The sequence below is a fragment of the Myodes glareolus genome, chromosome 8 (assembly GCF_982192425.1).
Source record: "Myodes glareolus chromosome 8, mMyoGla1.1, whole genome shotgun sequence".
Lineage (NCBI taxonomy): Eukaryota > Metazoa > Chordata > Mammalia > Rodentia > Cricetidae > Myodes > Myodes glareolus.
In genome coordinates, this window is record NC_142033.1 from 98,788,634 (window position 1) to 98,811,139 (window position 22,506).

The window sequence follows — 22,506 nt, forward strand, 5'->3', positions numbered from 1 at the left end:
TACAAAGAACTCAAGAAATTGGTCATCAAAAGAACTAATAATCCAATAAAAAATGAAGTACAGATCTAAACAGAGAATTCTCAACAGAGGAATCTAAATGGCTGAAAGACACTTAAGGAAATGCTCAACATCCTTAGCCATCAGAGAAATGCAAATCAAAACAACTCTGAGATTCCATTTTATACCTGTAAGCATGTCATCAAGAACACTGATGACAACTTATGCTGAAGAGGTTGTGGGAAAAGGGAACACTTCTGCATTGCTGGTGGGAGTGCAAGCTGGTACAGCCCCTTTGGATGTCAGTGTGGCGATTTCTCAGAAAATTAGGAAACAGCCATCCTCAAGACCCAGCAACACCACTTTTGGTTATATATCCAAAGGATGCTCAATTGTGCCACAAGGACATGTGCTCAACTCTGTTCATAGAAGCTTTCTTTATCATAGCCAGAACCTGGAAACAACCTAAATGCCCCTGGACCAAAGAATGGATAAGGAAAATATGGTACATTTACACAATGGAGTACTACACAGCAGAAAAAAATTAACGCCATTTTAATTTGCAGGAAAATGGATGGAGCTAGAAAACATAATTTTGAGTGAGGTAACCCAGACCCAGAAAGACAATTATCACATATGCTCACCCATTAGTGGTTTTTAAACATAAAGCAACAAAAACCAGTACACAAATCACAATCCCAGAGAACTAAGACAACAATAAGGATCCTAGGAGGGACATACAAAGATCTAATCTACATGGGAAGTAGAAAAAGACAAGATCTCCTGAGTAAATTGGGAGCATGGGGACCTTGGGAGAAGGGGAGGGGAGAGACAGGAAGGGGAGCAGAGAAAAATGTATAGCTCAATAAAATCAATTAAAAAAAAACCCAAAGGCTTTCAGCCACGAACCCCTTCCCTTCCTCTCTCCCTTTTTCGGGACATAAAATCCTTCAACTCAGCCTGTGTGGGCTCTGCTGGGATGGGGTGGTGAGTGCAAATGGAAGGGAGTTCCTTTGTTTTAATAGCCTGCCTGCAGCAAGGTAGGACTGCAGGCAAAGTGATTCCTGGACAGCAAGGGGCACTAATCCTGTAGCAGAAGACCCAGCAGAGGGAAGAGCCATTGGAGAGCATCTGAAGGAAGAGATGGGCAGGCGCCAAGGCAAGAATTCCTCCAAAAATCTGAAAAACAACATGAAAACACCAGATCCCAGTGATCTTACAACAGAAGGACTTGAACACCCTATTCCGAAGAAGTGGAAAACAGTGTCATGAAAGCAATAGAGTCCCTTAAACAGGGTATGAATAAAGAAATAGAAGAGAAATATAACAAAAAGAATGAAGAAATGAGTAAAGAAATGGAAGAGAAATATAACAAAAAGTTTGAAGAAATGAGTAAATTCGTAAATGATACCCTGGGAAACCAAGAAAAAGCAATCAAACAGGTAATGGAATCAGTTCAAGAATTGAAAACTGAAATGGAGGCAATGAAGAAAGCACAAACCGAGGGCCGGCTGGATATGGAAAATCTAGGTAAACAAACAGAGACTTCAGGAACAAGCTTAACCAATAGAATACAAGAGATAGAAGAACGAATCTCAGATTATGAAGACACCATAGAGAAAATAAATGCTCTGACCAAAGAAAACAGCAAATCCAACAAATTCTCATCACAAAACATTCAGGAAATCTGGGACACAGTAAAAAAAAAAAACCAAATCTAAGAATAATAGGGGTAGAAGAAGGAGAAGAATTGCAGATCAAAGGTTCAGAAAATATATTCAACAAAATTATAGAAGAAAACTTTCCCAACCTAAAGAATGATATTCCTATGAAGGTTCAAGAAGCACACAGAACACCGAATAGACTGGATCAGAAAAAAACATCCCCTCGCCATATAATAATCAAAACACAAAGCATTCAGATTAAAGAAAGGATATTAAGAGCTGCAAAGGATAAAGGTCAAGTAACTTATAAAGGTAAACCTATCAGACTTACACCAGACTTCTCTATGGAAACCATGAAAGCCAGAAGGTCCTGGATAGAGGTACTGCAGAAACTAAGAGACCATGGATGCAAGCCCAGACTACTATACCCAGCCAAGCTATTGTTCACTATCAACAGAGAAAACAAAATATTCCAGGATAAAAACAAATTTAAACAATACATAGCTACAAATCCAGCCTTACAGAGAATATTAGAAGGAAAATCACAACCCAAGGAATCCAACATTCCCAACACTGCCTACAATAACTCAGACATCTAGCGATCCTTCACAAGCACAACTCAAAGAAGGAAAACACATACACTCTACTACCCCCCCCCCCCCAAAAAAAATGACTGGAGTCAACAACCACTGGTCATTAATATCACTTAATATCAATGGACTCAATTCACCTACAAAAAGGCACAGACTTAGAGATTGGATACAAAAACAGGATCCAACATTCTGCTGTTTACAAGAAACACACCTCAACCACAACGACAGACACCTACTCAGAGTAAAGGGTTCGGAAAAGGTTTTTCAAGAAAATGGACCTAAGAAACAAGCGGGTGTGGCCATTCTAATATCTAACAAAATTGACTTCAAACTAAAATCAATCAGAAGAGACGGAGATGGACATTTCATACTCATAACAGGAACAATCCATCAGGAAGAAGTCTCAATCCTGAATATCTATGCCCCTAATATAAAGGCACCCACTTATGTAAAAGAAACACTTCTAAAACACAAGGCAGTCATCAAACCACACACACTAATAGTAGGAGACTTCAACACACCTCTCTCACCAATGGACAAGTCAATTAGACAGAAATCTAACAGAGAAATAAGAGAATTATTGGAGGTATTGAATCAAATGGACTTAACAGACATTTATAGAACATTCCACCCAAATAGGAAAGAATATACCTTCTTCTCTGCAGCTCATGGAACCTTCTCGAAAATTGACCACATACTCGGTAACAAAGCAAACTTCCACAGATACAAAAAAATATTAGTAACGACCTGTGTCTCATCTAATCACCATGGATTAAAGTTAGAATTCAACAACAATGCTACCCCCAGGAAGCCAACAAACTCATAGAAGTTGAACAGTCAACTACTAAATCACCCCTGGGTCAAGGAAGAAATAAAGAAAGAAATTAAAGTCTTCCTTGAATTTAATGAAAATAAAGACACAACATACTCAAACCTATGGGACACTATGAAAGCAGTGCTAAGAGGAAAGTTCATAGCACTAAGTGCCCAATGAAAGAAAACAGAGAAAGCACACATTGGAGATTTAACAGCACACTTAAAAGCTCTAGAAAAAAATCTAGAAGCTGATTCATCCAGGAGGAGTAGAAGACTGAAAATAATCAAACTGAGGGCTGAAATCAACAAAATAGAAACACAGAAAACAATCCAAAGAATCAATGAAACAGAAAGCTGGTTCTTGGAGAAAATCAATAAGATCGACAAACCCCTATCCAAACTAATCAAATGGCAGAGAGAGAACATGCAAATTAATAAGATCAGAAATGAAAAGGGGGACATAACCACAGACACAGAGGAAATTCAGAGAATCATTAGATCTTACTACAAAAGTCTATATGCCACAAAGTTGGAAAATGTAAAAGAAATGGACATTTTTTAAGATAAGTATAATATACCAAAGTTGAACCAAGAATAGGAGAACAATCTAAATAGACCTGTCAGTCATGAAGAATTAGAAGCTATTATCAAAAATATCCCTACCAAAAAAAGCCCAGGTTTCAATGCAGAATTCTACCAGAACTTCCAGGAAGAGCTAATACCTATACTCCTTAATGTATTCCACAATATAGAAACAGAAGAGTCATTGCCAAACTCCTTTTATAAAGCTACAGTTACTTTGATACCAAAACCACATAAAGACACAACCAAGAAAGAGAATTACAGGCCAATCTCACTCATGAACATCGACGCGAAAATTCTCAATAAAATACTGGCAAACCGAATCCAAGAACACATTAGAAAAATTATCCATTATGATCAAGTAGGCTTCATCCCAGAGATGCAGGGCTGGTTCAACATATGCAAATCTATCAATGTAATCCATCATATAAATAAACTGAAAAAAATCATATGATCATTTCATTGGATGCTGAAAAAGCATTTGACAAAATTCAACACCCATTTATGATAAAGGTGTTGGAGAGATTGGGGATACGAGGATCATACCTAAATATAATAAAAGCAATATACAGCAAGCCGACAGCTAACATCAAATTGAATGGAGAGAAACTCAAAGCCTTTCCACTAAAATCAGGAACACGACAAGGCTGTCCACTCTCTCCATACCTCTTCAATATAGTGCTTGAAGTTCTAGCAATAGCAATAAGACAACATAAGGGGATCAAGGGGATTCGAATTGGAAAGGATGAAGTTAAACTTTCGTTATTTGCAGATGATATGATAGTGTACATAAGCGACCCCAAAAACTCTACCAAAGAACTCCTACAGCTGATAAACACCTTTAGTAATGTGGAAGGATACAAGATTAACTCCAAAAAATCGGTTGCCCTCCTATACACAAAGGATAAAGAAGCAGAGAGGGAAATCAGAGAAACATCACCTTTCACAATAGCCACAAATAGCATAAAATATCTTGGGGTTACTCTAACCAAGGAAGTGAAAGACCTATTTGACAAGAACTTTAAGTCTTTGAAGAAAGAAATTGAGGAGGATACCAGAAAATGGAAAGATCTCCCCTGCTCTTGGATTGGGAGAATCAACATAGTAAAAATGGCAATTCTACCAAAAGCAATCTATAGATTCAATGCAATCCCCATCAAAATCCCATCAAACTTCTTCACAGACCTTGAGAGAACAATAATCAAGTTTATATGGCAAAACAAAAAACCCAGGATAGCCAAAACAATCTTATACAATAAAGGAACTTCTGGAGGCATTACCATCCCTGACTTCAAACTCTATTACAGAGCGACAGTATTGAAAACAGCTTGGTATTGGCATAAGAACAGAGAAGTCGACCTATGGAATCGAATAGAAGACCCGGATATTAACCCACAAACCTATGAACACTTAATTTTCGACAAGGTAGCTAAAGGTATACAATGGAAGAAGGAAAGCATCTTTAACAAATGGTGCTGGCATAACTGGATGTCAACCTGTAGAAGAATGAAAGTAGATCCATATCTATCACCATGCACAAAACTCAAGTCCAAATGGATTAAAGACATCAACATTAATCTGTCAACTTGGAACCTGATAGAAGAGAAAGTGGGAAGTAGTCTACAAGATATAGGCACAGGAGATCACTTCCTAAGTAGAACCCCAGTAGTACAGACAATAAGAGAATCAATGAATAAATGGGACCTCCCGAAACTGAGAAGCTTCTGTAAAGCAAAGGACACTGTCAGTAAGACAAAAAGGCTGCCTTCTGACTGGGAGAAGATCTTCACCAACCCCTCATCAGACAAAGGTCTGATCTCCAAAATATACAAAGAACTCAAGAAACTCGACACTAAAACTCTAATTAACCCAATTAAAAAATGGGGGTACTGAACTGAACAGAGAATTCACAACAGATGAACTTCGAATGGTCAAAAGACACTTAAGGTTATGCTCAACCTCCTTAGTGATCAGGGAAATGAAAAATTAAAACAACTTTGAGATACCATCTTACACCTGTCAGAATAGCCAAACTCAAAAACACCAATGATAGACTATGCTGGAGAGGATGTGGAGTGAGGGGAACACTCATCCATTGTTGGTGGGAATGCAAACTTGTGCAGCCACTGTGGAAATCAGTGTGGCGGTTTCTCGGGAAACTGGGAGTCAACCTCCCTCAGGACCCAGCAATTCCACTCTTGGGAATATACCCAAGAGATGCCCTATCATACTACAAACATATTTGTTCAACTATGTTCATAGCTGCACTATTTGTAATAGCCAGAACATGGAAATAACCTAGGTGCCCCTCAATAGAAGAATGGTTAAAAAAGGTGTGGAACATATACACATTAGAGTTTTACTCAGCGGTAAAAAACAATGTCATCTTGAATTTTGCATGCAAATGGATGGAAATAGAAAACGCTTTACTGAGTGAGGTAACCCAGACCCAAAAAGAGGAATATGGTATGTACTCACTCATAAGTGGATTCTACCCATAGTTAAAGGTCTTTGAGTCTATAATTCGTGATCCTAGAGAAGCTAAATAAGGTGAACCTGAAGAAAATCATATAGTTATCCTCCTGGATATTAGAAGTAGACAAGATTGCCAGGCAAACTTGGGTGCACCGGGCGTGGGGGGTGGAAGTAAGGGGAGATGTTTAGGGAGAGGGGAGAGGGGGAGGATTGGGGATGGCTTGGGGGAATGGGATGAGGGAGGGAGGAAGGATGGTTATGGGAGCAGGGAAGTTTTTATCTCAACTAAGGGAGCCATTTTAGGGTTTGCAAGAGACTTGATTCTGGAGGGGTTCCCAGGCCCAAGGAGAGGTCCCCAGATTGTTCCCTGGGCAGCAGAGGAGAGGGTGCCTGAACTGGCCTTGGCCCATAACCATACTGATGAATATTTTGCATGTCACCACAGAACCTTCATATGGCGAAGGATGGAGATAGAGACAGAGACACATATTGGAACACTGGACTTAACTCCCTAGGTCCAAATGAGAAGCAGAGGGAGGGAGATCGTGAGCAAGGAAAGCAGAACCAGAGGGAACCTTCATCCGACGATGTATGGAGATAGAGACGGAGACCCACACTGGAACACTGGACTGAGCCCTTAAGGTCCAAATGAAGAGCAGAAGGAAGGAGAACATGAAAAAGGAAGTCAGGACCGCGAAGGATGTGTTCACCCACTGATACAAGGGGACTGATCGAATGAGAGCTCACCAAGGCCAGCTGGACTGGGACTGAACGAGTATGTGATCAAACCAGATTCTCTGAATGTGGCTGACATGGGGGCTGACTGAGAAGCCATTGACAATGGCACTGGGTCTTGTTTCGTCTGCATGGATTGGCTTTTTGGGATCCTGGTCTGTTTGGATGCTCACCTTCCTGGACCTGGAGGGAGGGGGGAGGAACTTGGATTTCCTACAGGGCAGGAAACCCTGACTGCTCTTGGGAATGGTGAGGGAGGAGGAGAGGTAGTGGGGGGAGCGGGAGGGTATTGGGAGGAGGGGAGGAAGTGGAAATTCTTTAAATAAATAAATAAGGAAAAAAACAATAAAACAAAACAGAAAATATCATGAGAGAAATATTTATTCTTGTATTTTAAAAGTTGACAGTAAGTAGGAATGAAACATGGCATTTGGGTTCTGCTGGCTACATTTAAATGACTGAGGTATTTATAACACATCAGATACATTTATATTCTTCTCAACAATTTAAGCCGACAATGAAAATACCTAGGTGTCAGTTTGCTATCTATATAATTTTACAAAAGAGACGGACGACTCAGGGCCCCCAGGGCAGGCCACCTACCCGTGTATGAACTGGAGCTTCAGGCTGTCCTCGGGAGCCTTCTCCCGCTTGAGGGAGAGCACTGCATGGTTTTTCTCTTTACTTTGTTGCTTTAGCTGAGGTAGATCTTCTTTGTAAACCTTCAAGCACAGTAGAAAAGTTTAGCCAACACCCCAGACTTCTGAACAGGCATCGCAGGGAGACCACCTCGTACAATACAATGTGCATAGATTCGGTATTACTTCCCATAATAGAATCAACCTATCAAGACATCTTTCAAATACCTGAGATTTAAAATAATTTTCTCTCCTCTCTCGATTTGATATTGCTTTCTTAGGTAATTATATCCAGAAAATAAAGGAAATTGATGTTCTAATAAACAAGAAATAAAAGGACTTACTAATGAAATACATTTTACTTCCACAAAGCAAAAAATCCCTGCTGATTCTGATGTTTGTGAGACAGGAGCTTTCTGAGTAACTTTTCCTCTAGAATTGTTCTTTGGGACTTCCTCCCTTCCTGGCCTCATGGATTTTGACATATCTGAGTCTGAAATTCTATTGGTCCTATCCAAGACTCAAAGTCTACAGCTAAGAGAACATTTTCTACAGTTTAAACGTACATAATAATTAGTGTGATATTTACCTTTCTATGTTTTATTCTCAAAGACCACTTTAACACATTTGAAAAAACACTATCAGTAATTTCTCATATTCAGGAAAGGAAATTTTCATTTTGAAGTAGAATAAGATAAAGACCAATTATTAATACTGATTTATTGATTTGCCCACGCACTGCTATGTGCCAAAAATGATTTCCCTTGCTACCTGGACCAGAGTGCCCTGGAGGATCAGCTGAAACAATGGGTCAGTGCCCTCAGCAGCCTGCCGACTGCCTCTTGAGCGTCTGTAAAATTTCCCTGGCTTGTCCACCCCCAGTGTGGTTTTGGGATATAAATGGGAGTACAAACTGGAGCCAGCGTGGAAGCCTTTCCGGAGCCGTGGCCTCGCTCCACTGGGGACATTTCCTCTCCTCCACTCTCACTAGTGTCAGCGTGCTTATTCCAGAAAGATTCCCACAACAATTCGATCAACTATATTGCTATAAAAACCAGGAAATAAAGCTATAATAAACGTTTCCTCTTAGGACTTGACCTAAGGTAGCAAAGAAGTCAACAGCTGTTTTGCTGTTGATAGAGTAAACTCTAATTCTCAGTTGAAGACAACTATCCATCTGAACCCAGGATTCTCCACCCGTCATCAACTGTTTATTTAAGAGCACTGAGCTCTGGGGCGTTTCTACTGCTTAGATGATCATAGGTTATACCGTCATGGGCCTCAGTTTCCCATCTGTAGAACAGAATAAAAGTCGCTACTCAGGAATAACTTGGCACTGTTGTAAATCAATACGTGCGAGGGCCCTGGAAAATAAGTCACAGACAATAAGCCAGTCAAAGGCCTGGGCTTAAATGGTCATGCCTTGCCACTGCTTTTGTTCTTTAAAAAATAATGCTGGAGTGACCGCAGCCGCTAGTCCAGGCAGAGACGGCTAGAGTGGTGCAGATTCCCCGCAGTGAGCAGCAGAGCTGGCGGGAGTGCGTCTGGGACAGGCTGGTACTGCCATGCGGCCAAGAGGGTGGGCGGGTGACCAGGTGGCAGATAAAAGGCTTACAGGACATAGTAACTAGACGTAAGGCTAAACATAAAGGTAAACATTTATTACTTAAAGAAGAGGGAGAGAAAGAAAGGCAGAAATAGAAAAAGAGAGAGAGGGGGGAAAACGTGTGCACACGCCAAGAGAGGGACCAGAAGGAAAGCGTTAAGATGGCGACGAGAGGTCAGAAGTCGCTGGGAGTGGGCGTGGCTTGCCCCTTAAAGGGACCAGACCAAAAGAATAACAACTGCTTTCCAGCACCACAAAATAAAAGTCCTCCAACTAAACAAAATAGCAGCCTCCCCTGGATCTTACGTCTGTTTGCTAAGTTTCATCACCCTGCTCAGTGTGTGTGCAATATTCTCAGTTATAGTTCCCTTCCATCCCTCCTAGTGCTTATACTGCAGAATACAGTTATCAGGACACAAATGATTCAATTATGAGGTGGATCTGAACTGCTGGCTGCACCGTCTTTGTCCTAAATGAGGAAGAAACGACACAGGAAGAAAAGCAGTAGATTCAGTGCTTATCTGGAGTCACATCAGAAGTCCATGGACAGAAGTACAGGTCAGCAGTAACTTAAAGAGCCCCCACAGGGAAGGGACAAGCCACTTAGCCTGCCAGGACCTGGACGGGCCACATGAAGACAGTTGGTGTGTGGTAGCTGCCATGGGCCTACCTGGTATGTGTACCTGGACAACAGTAACAGTTACATATCTGGGACCTCATGCCTTATGCGCTGCATGGTCATGTATAGAATCTGTTTCACACACTGTTGTTGGATTTTCTTTTATTCTATCCCATGTTGGATGCCAAGATGTTGCTGTTTTCACCTTAGCTTGTTTCTAGCCAGCTTTCCTTAACTTAAATCAATCTGTCTACCTTCGCCTCTGGACTTTTTCCTTTTCTTACTTCTGTATGTCATATTTTCACCTTAACTCTGTGGCTGGCTCTGTGGCTGGGCCCTAAGCATCCTCCTCTCCTTGTTCTCTTGTTCTTCCTTCTTTTTTTTTCTCCTGCTCAGAGTTCTCCTTCTATTTATACACTCTCTGCCTGCCAGCCCCATCTATCCTTTCTCCTGCCTCACTATTGACCATTCGGCTCTTTATTAGACCATCCGGTGTTTTAGGCAGGCAAAGAATCACAGCTTCACAGAGTTAAACAAATGCAGCGTAAACAAAGCAACACATCTTTACATCATCAAACAAATGTAACACACCTTAAAATAATATTCTAAAACCACACACCTATAAACATGTTACTTATACAAATGCCAGGGGAGAACATCGGACCTCTGCAGCTAAAACCATGACGTGGAACTATGTCAAGATTCCACAGATTGCTTCAACAGTCCCTGATTTCTGCTAAAATGATGTTAGCTTTTGTGGGGGAACTAGATGCGATTAATCAAATTTAGTGCTAGAAGTAGGTTCTTACTAGAGAGAGAATACACATTGTAGTTGGGTTTTCTTTACATAAACAGGCAATGGCTAAGTTGAACAAGAAATGAGGATAACAGCTCACACATAGGCCACCATTCTTAGAGAGTCCCCACCTTAAAATTGTTCTCTTTTATGATTTAAGGAAATGAGAAAAACTTGTACTTCACAAATTTATCTTTCTTTGCAAAATAGTCGTTATATAGGTAGGCGTATAATAAAGCTTTATCTGACAGAGAATCAAAAAGTCCAAATGCTCAGCATTGAGCGTGAAAACTTAGCAACTCCCTTCCACTTAATAAAGAAATGAATTGAATGTGTGAAAGTGTTTGGCCAGCATGCATGTGTGTGCACCACTTGCGTGCCTGGTGCCCAGAGACCGGAGAGGACCCTGGACCACCTGGAACTGGAGCTACAGATGACTGTGAATCACTATGTAGGTGCTGGGAACTGAACCCAGGTCCAGTGGAAGAACAGCCAGTGCTCTAACCACTGAGTGCCTCTCTAGCCTTTCACTCAATATTTAATGGTCTGATAAATGCGTTATTGTTAATCTGCACTCAAAGGCAAGGCATGGACATTTTTCTTCTGCCTAAGTTCCATCCTTTTTCAGTGCAATGTGAAAATCAAACCAGCTCCAGGCTTCTGTGCTTTCTTACTGACCTGACGATCATAATTGATCTGAGCTTCCTGCTCGATATCAGAGTCCAGTTCTGGTACATCAGACAAATCCGAATCAGATTCTTCACTGTAGGAATCGGTGCCACCTTCTGCAGAGACAGAACCCATTAGAGGCAAGGAAAATGCTGAGATGCTAACAATTGAAAGGACATTTCAAGTAGCTTCCCCCCAGCAAAGAAAAGTAAAGACTCTCTCATAGCTTTCGCTTAACACAGGCCTGGAGCCTGCTAAGCAGTCAGGGATGTCTTGAGCTCCAGAGGCTAGCCCCAGCGATGACCTTGAACTCCAGAGGCTAGCCCCAGCGATGACCCTGAACTCCAGAGGCTAGCCCCAAGGATGACCCTGAACTCCAGAGGCTAGCCCCAAGGATGACCTTGAACTCCAGAGGCTAGCCCCAAGGGTAGCCCTGAACTCCAGAGGCTAGCCCCAAGGATGACCCTGAACTCCAGAGGCTAGCCCCAGGGATGACCTTGAACTCCAGAGGCTAGCCCCAAGGATGGCTCTGAACTCCAGAGGCTAGCCCCAGGGATGACCTTGAACTCCAGAAGCTAGCTCTACTTCTCCCATGCTGCTGGCATTGAAGGCATGTGCCACCACATCTGATTCCCTTTTTTCTTTTTAATTAGGTAGTAGGATTTCTAGATTTTCAATCTTACTTTGTAAAATAAAAAAAGTGTAGGATTTGCCAAAGAGAAAGGTGGGGCTAAAGGAAACTCCCAGACCTTACTACCATCCAGATCCTCTTTAAATATTGGCATTAGAAACGGTCACAGTCAAGTCCCTACAGAATCACACTGCATCAAACTGCATTGCTATTTATTCTGTTGCCTGCCTATCTCTGTGGACACCTCAAGTGGGTGTAAATAAAAAGACTATACACTCACTGACATGGATCATCTGGGCCCACATTGTAGAGCAATGTCTGAATCCCTTCTCTACATCTAAGGTTGCCTCTTTCCTCACACACTGAGCAGGCCCACTGCTTCAGTCTCCCTGAGAGGCTGACATGTTTTCTTCTTATCTTCAAAGGTCATCTTACTCCTTCAGTGTGAACCTCTAGTCACGCTGAATTTCATATAAGCAAAACCCTTCAAAGAAGACTACTTAACTAACCTATACTAAACTCCAAAGTTTTTCCCTTTTGTTTGACATTTATTTTATGTGTTTGAGTGTTTTGCCTGCATGTATGTATGTGTACTACATGCATGCTTGCTACCCGTAGAGGTCAGAAGAGGGTGTCGGATCCCCTGAAACTGGAGATAGGGATGTGAGCCACCATGTGGGTGTTAGAAACTGAATCCTGGTTCTCTGCAAGAGCAACAAGTGCTCCTAGCCGCTGAGCCAACTCTCTGGCCTCTCAGAAGCTTTTTTTTTCAGTAAAAAGTTATTATATAAATGGATTTTTGGAAATCACCTTAGATATTTAGCTCCAGAATAGATATTGGGAATATTCCTTAACAGGATCACCGAAAAATAAAGACATTGAAAAGTTACGACTGTTGTTTACCCTGGGGTGTGGTTTCCAGCATGCCATTGCTGACTGCTTCTGGAATGAACCTCCACTGAAAAACTGAGTGATCCGCTCCTCCTGTGCTTAGCACCCATTGGAAATCATGGGACCAGCGGACGTTCGTGACGTGTGCAGAGTGGCCCACATACTTCCTAAATTTGGCTCCTGAAACAGTATTTTAAGATTATGTTTTTAAAAAAAATTAGTGAAGAAACAATCACATTCCTATCCACACCAAGTACAACCTTTCTAATACATCAGAAACATACTTCCGGTCTTACACATACAACAATGACCAAATGCCCCGGAGCTGTGATTCCATTGCGTTAATCTGAAGTCGTGTCTTTCAAATCCAAACTCTACAGCTGAAGGCTCAGTTAAATCTGCCCCAACTAATGTTTACTGCTTCAAGCCTTCTAAAAGCAAATGCAAGAATTAAGCTCTTACCCATTGTTAATTTAAATAGAAGATAAAGCGGACAAGTCTCTATAAACAAAATATCCCTCCTACATCTGTGAAGATCCTAAAATGTGGGGCTAGCTTTTCCCCTCCACATAGATCACTTAACTCGTCTCTTCAGTGGGTTATGAAGATGTCCAAGAATAAATAAAATAAATATAAACAAAATTTAGTAGAATTTGCCAGGTGGTGGCAGCACACGCCTTTAATCCCAGCACTCAGGAGGCAGAGACAGGTGGTTTTCTGTGAGTTCGAGGTCATTTTGGTCTTCAGAGCAAGATCCAGAGCGACCAGGGCTGTTACACAGAGAAACCCTGCTTTGAAAAAATAAAACAAAACAACAACAAACAAGTAAACATTAGTAGGATTCAAATCCAAGTAGCAAAAGTGAAAGTGTGTGACATTAAGGAAGAGGCCACGCCGTGTCCTAAGATCACTCCAGCAGTCTCTGGAGGGTCTCCAGCTGGAAGCCACCTCTGTGAGTCTCATCCTAGCCTCTAAATGACTACAACTCAATGAGAAGTTGAACTAGAACCACCCAGCAGGATGCTTATTAACCCCCCACACTTCTATCTACCTGAACCCCACCCTCCACTATCACAAAAGCTGGTGAGATCATTTCTCATGTTAGTTTCTAAACTTGGAGGTAGAGATACTGTTGGTGACTGATACAGCCTCAGTAGGCTGCAACCAGGTCACTCATAATAAGCCCTTACTGCTTCAACCCCATTTTCTACCTTCTCCCCCCTGCTTACGTTGCTCCAGGCACACTGGCCCCTTTGCAGCTTTTTAAGCGTGCCAAAGTGTTCTCTGCCTCCAGGTCTTGTATGTGATGTTCTTTCTTCATGATGCTCTTTCCTGGGATATCTGAGTGCCTGGCTCTCACCCTGCAGGTGCCGAGCCTATGAAGGCCCGGCACTGAGTCCTTTCTGCTCACGTTAGTAGAAACAACGACACTATGATGCTCTGCCCAGCATTCTCTGCCATCACCTCCTTTGTTTTACTTGACAGCATTTCTTATCACCAGACATGCCTGTCTGTCGTTCCTATCCACTGTCTCCACTCAGTAGAACCAAAGTTCCATGGCAGCAGGGACCTCTGCTGATATACTGGAGCATTTTCATACTCTAACATAGTACCTAACAAATATTTGTTCAGTAAGTGGAGATACCATCCTGTTCCAGAGCTTTCCTTGGGATAGGCAGAGACTAGATGAGACTTCCCTTTGGATATTTGTCCAAGGAGGGCTTGAGTATCAGCTCTCGTCTCTTCTCTGTTGACCATAACTCACATCTTTCCATGTGCCCATGAGGACCAAGTGTTCATTGCTAACCTAGGAAAGAGTCATGGCTATTTGGTTGTCTAATGGGCACCTCGAAACCTGGATGAGACAGATGGAAGGGCTCCTGGCCACTCCTGTACTTCACTAGACAAGAAGCAGCTTTCCCGTCTCTCAGAACACTCCTCCTCCTACCTCACTGTTCAAGCCTGAAACTCAGGAGACATTCTCAATGGTTCTTTTTTGGCTCCCTCTATTCCCACATCCAGTCTAGCAATAAAACCGTTGGCTTTATCTAAACCGATCATCTCTTTTGGCTCCGATTCTAGCCACAGCGTCTCTCAGGTGAATGCTTAAGAGCCTGTCTCACGTAGTATCACAGTAATCTTCCAGAGACTGAGACCGGTCATGCTCCCCAATTTACAGCAGTTTGTCACCGCATACCACATGAGACCCAAGGGTGGGGCAGTCACACACAGGATGTGATCTACACGGCATCAGGAAAAATTGTCATTTTCTAAAGGATTTGAAAACAACCGCAATGAGAAACAAATTACTCAGGCTGTGTAAAAGTATCAATTCAGTACTTGTCATTAACATCTAACTTCGGAGCGTAATTCCAACTGTGTCACATTTGCGTGGCTGTGAGGTCTGCTTGCTTCAAACAGAAAATTATAAAGCTTGCTCAGCCCCCGCATTTGTTCATCGTCACCAGTGTCTGGTCATGTTTATCTTTCTGCAGGCTCAACACTCAGAACCATTTGACAATAGTCCACTCGTTTGTAAAGAGTAAAGTTTCATCAGTTTTTATTCCTACCAAGATTCCCACATATTTTTATTAACTTTTTCTCCAGTAGTTTTGGGGAAAAAAATGCCTAAGGTCACAGGGCAAAATCACGTTTTATAAACTGTGTGTCATGCAAGGAAGAATCTGGTTTGCTCTGTGGACCTGGCAAAGAACGGAGGAGGGGTTCACCCTTCTACCATATGTCTCCCAGCTGTCTCTCTGTCCTCACTCCTTCAGTGGCCCTCCGTGGGCCTCCGCACAGGGGTATTTTTCATACATGGGTGTCTAATTTTGACAGTACTATTCAGAGTACCTCCCCAGCTCTGAAAATGGATTCTTCTCTCTTCCTAAGACCTGAGTCCACCCGTAAGGTTTGGAGATAGAGAGACGACAGCGACTCTTACTGAGTTCACGTTATCCTTGGATTCTGACAGTGGACACCAGTAAGTGACTTCATCTGTGATTTTCCTGAAGTCTGATTCCCAGACACTTTCTCACATAGCCAACTTACTCTCAAACGCACACTAGTTTAAACAAGTTATGCCCTATCACCCACAAGGTCCCTTAGGCAGGGGGGTGTAGACTTGAGTTTGGCACACTGCAATCATTTTGTGCGTCAAGCACTCTGAGCCGACGGCCATTGTGTTTAGTGCCAGTTGCGGTGGCTTCTCCATGCATTTTATGCTCGGTTTTGTACTGCAATTGTCACTGCTCCAGAGCTGTCAGCTAGCTGCAAATGACTTTCTGATCACACTTGTCATCCTCTTCCCTGTTTAATTTAAAAACGCATTCAGGTGACGGTCTGCAGGCAGCAACCCACCCCCGCTGATAACTCTCCTAAGATCCAGCTTTCAGGGCACAGTGGAGGAGGAGAGTCTGTGGAGGGGCTGTCTCTAAGTTTGCAAAGCAAGCACAGGGTCATGACAAGGTGACCCCATCAGTCTTCTAAGCGTGAAACGGTCCCCTAGAAGGGCAAAACCTGAGTACAAGGACAGTTGCTTTCAGTCTGATTCCTCTCTAAAAAAAAATCTTGTAAAACTAGTCCTTTGACAAGTGGCCCATAGCAGTGGGATGACGACAAGGAGTCCACAGTGGAGAACTGTCACTTTTATCAGCCATGTCTGAGAAGAAACGCTTCTCTTTATATGTATAAGTGCAAGTAGGTGGACACACAAAAAGTTAAGTTACAGCCAGGCGGTGGTGGTGCACACCTTTAAACCCAGCACTCGGGAAGTAACAGCAGGCAAATGTCTGTGAACGGAGGCTGGCCTGATATACGGACTGAGTACCAGCACAGCCAGAGCTACACAGAGAAACCCTGTCTTGAAAACAAGCAAACAAAACAACAAACGAATGAAAAGTTAAATTATATTATTTTAAAGGAATAAAAAACCAATATGACTCATGAATATTTGTTTCCATAAACATAAATAACATGTGATTGTTTGGAAATGTGAAACACAGGCTTGGAAGTCACATTAACTCTTAATAAACTCTGACTAAAGTTTGCAAATTCACATAGGACAGCAATTCTATATAAAATAGGTGAAGAATAAATGTAGGTGAGAAAATCAAGTGTCTGGTGAAAAAGGTAAGGAAACTGCCTAATTACACAGCATGTAGTCCTAACTACACAGCTCCTAGACCTAACTATACATTGACTAAACCTAACGACACAGCTTCTAGACCTAACTATACAGTGACTAAACCTAACTATACAGCTTCTAGACCTAACTACACAGCGCTTAGACCTAACTACACAGCACCTAGACCTAACTTCACAGTGACTAAACCTAACTACACAGCACCTAGACCTAACTACACAGCTTCTAGACTTAACTACACAGCCTCTAGACCTAACTACACAGCTCCTAGACCTAACTATACAGTGCCTAGACCTAACTACAGAGTCTAGACCTAACTACACAGTGTCTATACCTAACTACGCAGCATCTAGACCTAACTACACAGCATTTAGACCTAATTACGCAGCATCTAGACCTAACTACACAGAGTCTAGACCTAACTAACAGCATCTAGACCTAACTATGCAGCATTTAGACCTAACTACACAGCGTCTAGACCTAACTACACAACATTTAGACCTAATTACACAGTGTCTAGATATAACTACATAGAATCTAGACCTAACCACACAGTGTCTAGATCTAACTACACAGAGTCTAGACCTAACTACACAGAATCTTGACCTAACTATGCAGCATCTAGACCTAACTACACAGCGTCTAGACCTAACTATGCAGTGTTTAGAATCTAGAGAATGTCTTTACTCAGTGAAGCATCTCTTTGACCTTACCTTTTTTCAGACAAGGAAATTTGAACAATTTGACCAGTCCAAAATCATCTCCAGACACCAACACTGAACTGTTATAATTGGCGTCCACCGAGTTGATGTCAATAACCTCAGCGTATTTGGGCCAAATTCCACTCACTTCAGGGCCTTTCACACACGTCCAGGAGGCCCAGGGTATCCCTTTGATTTCTTCCTTACTCGTTAAAGGCTTGCCCGCTGAAACAGTCAATATGATGTTATATTTACATGTGAAGCATATTCTAACATATTTTAATCATTTTTCTTTTCTTGCAGAGACTAAACCCACCATTAAATATAAATCAGAGGAACTGAAAGTTGGAATCTCTTCACCCAGTTAGTTACCTTTTTAGTGGGAGAGGGAAGGACTTAAAAAAAAAATCAGCTCAAAGTTTAGAAATAAAGGGACCAGGAAATGACTATTGTGTTAAATGCAATGTTTCAAACTACTAATACTTTCTGGACCTCAATTACCAAGAGACAAGACCTCCGACAGTGGGTTTATCTTTGAATGACAGTGTTAAGTTACGTGTCACCAATGCCAGGTCTCCAACATTTCACAAGGCTTTACAACCTTGCCTAAGCTTGTCCTGAACTTTGGTTTTCAGAGTTTAAGTATCACTGCATGTGATCTTTTAAACTAATCGATTTCTGTGTTTTCTAATTGACTGGTGTGCATGGGGTGTGTGTGCACTTGGAGGACAGATGACAACGTGCAGGGTTTGCTTCTCTCCTTCCACCACGCTGGGACTGAATTCAGGTCATAGTCTCAGCAGCAAGTGCCAGCTTACCAGCCTCCAAAGGTCTTTGAACTTTTTATATTTTTTTTAGATTTAAATTATATGCACAGTGTATGTTTGCATATTGGTATTTGCACATAAATGCAGGTGCACATAGGAGCTCGAGGCAGCAGACCCGGCAGGGCTGGATAAGGCTGTCTCCACCTCACTGTGCTGAGAATCAGTAAGCACTTCTCACCACTGAACCACCTCTCCAGGCCCTACAAGTGATTTCTGTTTTAAACAAAAATTCAGGCTCTACACATTTTAAGATGGATTTTTATTATTGTACTCCTGGTCACTGAATCCACAGAATTATGGTAACTAAGTGTAGTTGGTTGTGGGAACTGTATCTAACAGCCGCTGTGGGTCTGCTCCCTGACACAGGGCTCAGTTTCCATTTCTGCCAAGAGATTAGTGAGATCCACAGATGGCACGCACACACACAGACACAGACACAGACACAGACACACACAAACATACAAACATACAGACACACACAGAGACACACACACAGAGATACACACATATACACACATATACACAGACACACACAAACATACAGACACACACAGAGACACACACAGAGATACACACAGACACACACATATACACAGACACACAGACACACACATATACACAGACACACAGACACACACATACAGGCACACACACAGAAATATACACACACAGACACAGATACATATGCACACACACACACACACAGATACCCACACACATACACAGACATACACACATACAGACACACACAGAGATACACACATACATACACACATACACACAGACACACACACAGAAATACACACACACAGATACAGACACATATGCACACACACACAGATACCCACACACACAGACACAGAAACACACACAGACACACATACACACACACAGATACATACACACACACTCCCCAAAACAAACCAGCAAGCCACAAAAGCAAATGTGTGGGATATTCAACAGATATCATTTTAAAATTCAAAATCAATATAATTAAGCATATACCCTGACGCTTACCCTATTAAAATAAGCATATATCCTCAAATAGAGAGCTGAAGAGCAGACACCTTTTCAAAGTGGCCTAGACTGTGTCACTGCATGACTATTCTAAAAGATGGCACTCGAGTGAACACAGACTCCGAGAAGGAGTTGGAGTATTGTCCGTGACCTGCTCCTGCTCGAGGGCTGCAAAAGAGACTCAGAAGAGGAGGCAATCTGACCATGCACCACATGGGAATAAGCCGAGCGCTCCCAGCAGAATGACAAAGTGAGCTGGAGCGTCATTGCTGAGCAGGACGGCACTTTATTACAGATGACAAAGGTGTTGCAGACGCTCTCATATGGAAAAGCTAAGGATGAAGTAGTAGCCCCCATGCCTTCGGGGCACGTGCTCTACCCCTAACTTACACCTTCTCCCTGTTAACAGTTTTTGTTTTGTGACAGAGCCTCGGTAGACGCTGCCAAAACAGACCCCAAACTGCCTCAGCTTCCCAGGTAAATAATGTTTCAATGAAAATTTCAAGAGAAAATATAATTGTTGGAGGTTAAGATTCATGTTACAATTTCTTTACTTGTTCCTTTAAAAAAACCATTAAAGAGTATAATTTAGACCTCTTTATAAGTGGCATTTTAGTCTTACACACCAAATGTCACTAAATTGCTATAACTCAAGGCAGGTGAATCTCTTATATAAAAGTTGCAAGGTGGACACAAATAAAAAAATGTGCCCAGTGGATTTTAAAAAGCTGTGTTTTAGCAGCCAATCTGGTTGTGATGGCTAGACCACAGGGCACGCAGTTCTTCAGGGCCGGACCTCGTCGAAAGGCTCTAACCTGACCTAGGAGATACCTAGTTCTCTGTGGCTGTCCTTTTTAAAGGCTCAGCAGACCATCTTAGTCCTTTGGATCCTGGCCGAAATTCGTTTGCCCAATGGTCACATGCTTAAAGTATGTGACAGGAAGAGAGAAACCCTCTAGGAATGAAAAGTTTTAACTTTTGAAAGGGAATATAAAATACTTAAGATTTATAACTAGTTTGTAAACATTAAAATAAACATGAGATAATACTTCGGGCATTCAAAGGTTGATGGGAGCTGTGTGGCCTAGTTTCAGTTCAGCGTGAGTGCTTGTCCAACAGGCCTACAGGTCTCTAAGAGGCAAGAGCCATGGAGACCGCCTTTCACTCGGCAAGGGCCATTGGACTTCGGGACGGCACAGAATACGGCATGACGTCACAGCCTGCACGCTCTTCTCTCTCGTACTGATTCTCTTAGCATTTTTTGTTTCTACTTTGGCAGCCACGTATGGGTCAGATGTCATCATTCCCAGAAATACCACTCACTTTCTCACACACTTGCTGCTAAAGTTAGGCTTCTCAGGTTTTCTCTGGAAACACCTGCTGTCACTCCAGACTCTGGGAAACCCTTCTGGTTCAGTGCTAACAGGATCGGAGGCCATAAGAGCTAACGGGCAGTTAAAGAAACACAAGCTAACTGTATGCTAGCAGCTTATGGCAAATCACCCCTATTTCTGGAAATATGTTTTGTTAAGTTTTGAACAATTTCATTGTTCCTGAGAATGTGTGCCTCTGCAAGGATAGAATGTATCTGGTTTGATATTTAGCCAAATGCTGAGTGTTGTTTTTGGTTTAAAAATTGTTTTGAACAATATTCAACTTCATATGGAAAAAAACCCCCAGGACTTAAAGCTCTATTATAGAGCTACAGTAATGAAAACAGCTTGGTATTGGCACAAAAACAGACAGGTGGACCAATGGAATCAAATCAAAAACCCAGATATTAATCTATACATCTATGAACACCTGATATTTGGCAAAAAAGGTAAAATTAGACAGTGAAAAAAAGAAAACATTTTCAACAAATGGTGCTGGCATAACTGGATGTCAACATGAAGAGGAATGTAAATAGACCCATATCTATTCCTATGCACAAAAATCAAGTTCAAATGGATCAAAGACCTCAATATAAATCCAGCCACAATGAACCTCATAGAAGAGAGAGTGAAAAGTAGCTTTCAAGAGATGGGCACAGGAGACCACTTCCTAAATATAACACTAGTAACACAGACCCTGAGAGCAGGACCTTCTGAAACTGAGAAGCTTCTATAAAGCAAAGGACACAGTCAATAAGACAAAAAGGCAGCCTACTAAATGAGAAAAGATATTCACAAATCCCACATTAGACAGAGGACTGATCTCCAAAATATATAAAGAACTCAAGAAATTAGATATCAAAATACCAAATAATCCAATTTAAAAAGGGGTATATATCTAAACAGAGAATTCTCAACAGAAGAATCTCAAATGGCCAAAAGACACTTAAGGAAATGTTCAACATCCTTAGCCATCAGGGAAATGTAAATAAAAACAACTCTGAGATACCATCTTACACCAGTCAGAATGGCTAAAATCAAAACCATCAATGATAACTTATGCTGGAGAGGATGCAGAGTAAAGGGAACACTCTTCCACTGCTGGTGGGAGTGCAAACTTGTACAGCCACTTTGGAAATCAGTATGGTGGTATCTCAGAAAACTGGGAATCAGTCTACCTCAAGACCTAGCAATATCACTCTTGGGCATATACCCAAAGGATGCTCAATCATACTATAAGGATATTTGTTCAACTATGTTCATAGCAGCATTATTCATAATAGCCAGAACCTGGAAACAACCCAGATGCCCCTCAACTGAAGAATGGATAAAGAAAATGTTGTGCATTTACACAATGGAGTTCTACTCAGCAGTAAAAAAACAATATCATCTTGATATTTGCATGCAAATGGATGGAGCTAGAAAAAAAAAAACCTGAGTGAGGTAACCCAGACCCAGAAAGACGAGCACGGTGTGTACTCACTCATAAGTTGATATTAGATATAAAGCAAAAGATAATGAGCCTCCAGTACATGGCCCCAGAAATGGGGTAACAAGGAGAACCCTAAGAGAAACACATATGATTCCCCTGGGAAGGAGAAATAGTCAATATCTCCTGAGAAAATTAGGAGCATGGGGGTGGGTGGAGGAAGGGAGGGCAGAAGGGGAGGGCAGAAGGAGAGGCGGGAGGAGAACTTGAGGGAACAGGATGGGCCTGATGGAGTAAGGACAG

General features: G+C 41.9%; 1 protein-coding gene across 1 annotated transcript in view; it reads right to left on the reverse strand.

Annotated features, from left to right (window-relative positions):
* Eml6 (EMAP like 6) overlaps nt 1–22,506 on the reverse strand; it is a 252,535-nt gene that overhangs the window by 81,031 nt on the left and 148,998 nt on the right. Inside the window, exons 11-14 of the mRNA XM_087909226.1 lie at nt 17,570–17,782; nt 12,725–12,892; nt 11,200–11,306; nt 7,466–7,584 (exon numbers count right to left, since the gene is read on the reverse strand). Coding sequence (XP_087765352.1) covers nt 7,466–7,584; nt 11,200–11,306; nt 12,725–12,892; nt 17,570–17,782 — 607 coding nt within the window. The remainder of the gene's footprint in view (nt 1–7,465; nt 7,585–11,199; nt 11,307–12,724; nt 12,893–17,569; nt 17,783–22,506) is intronic.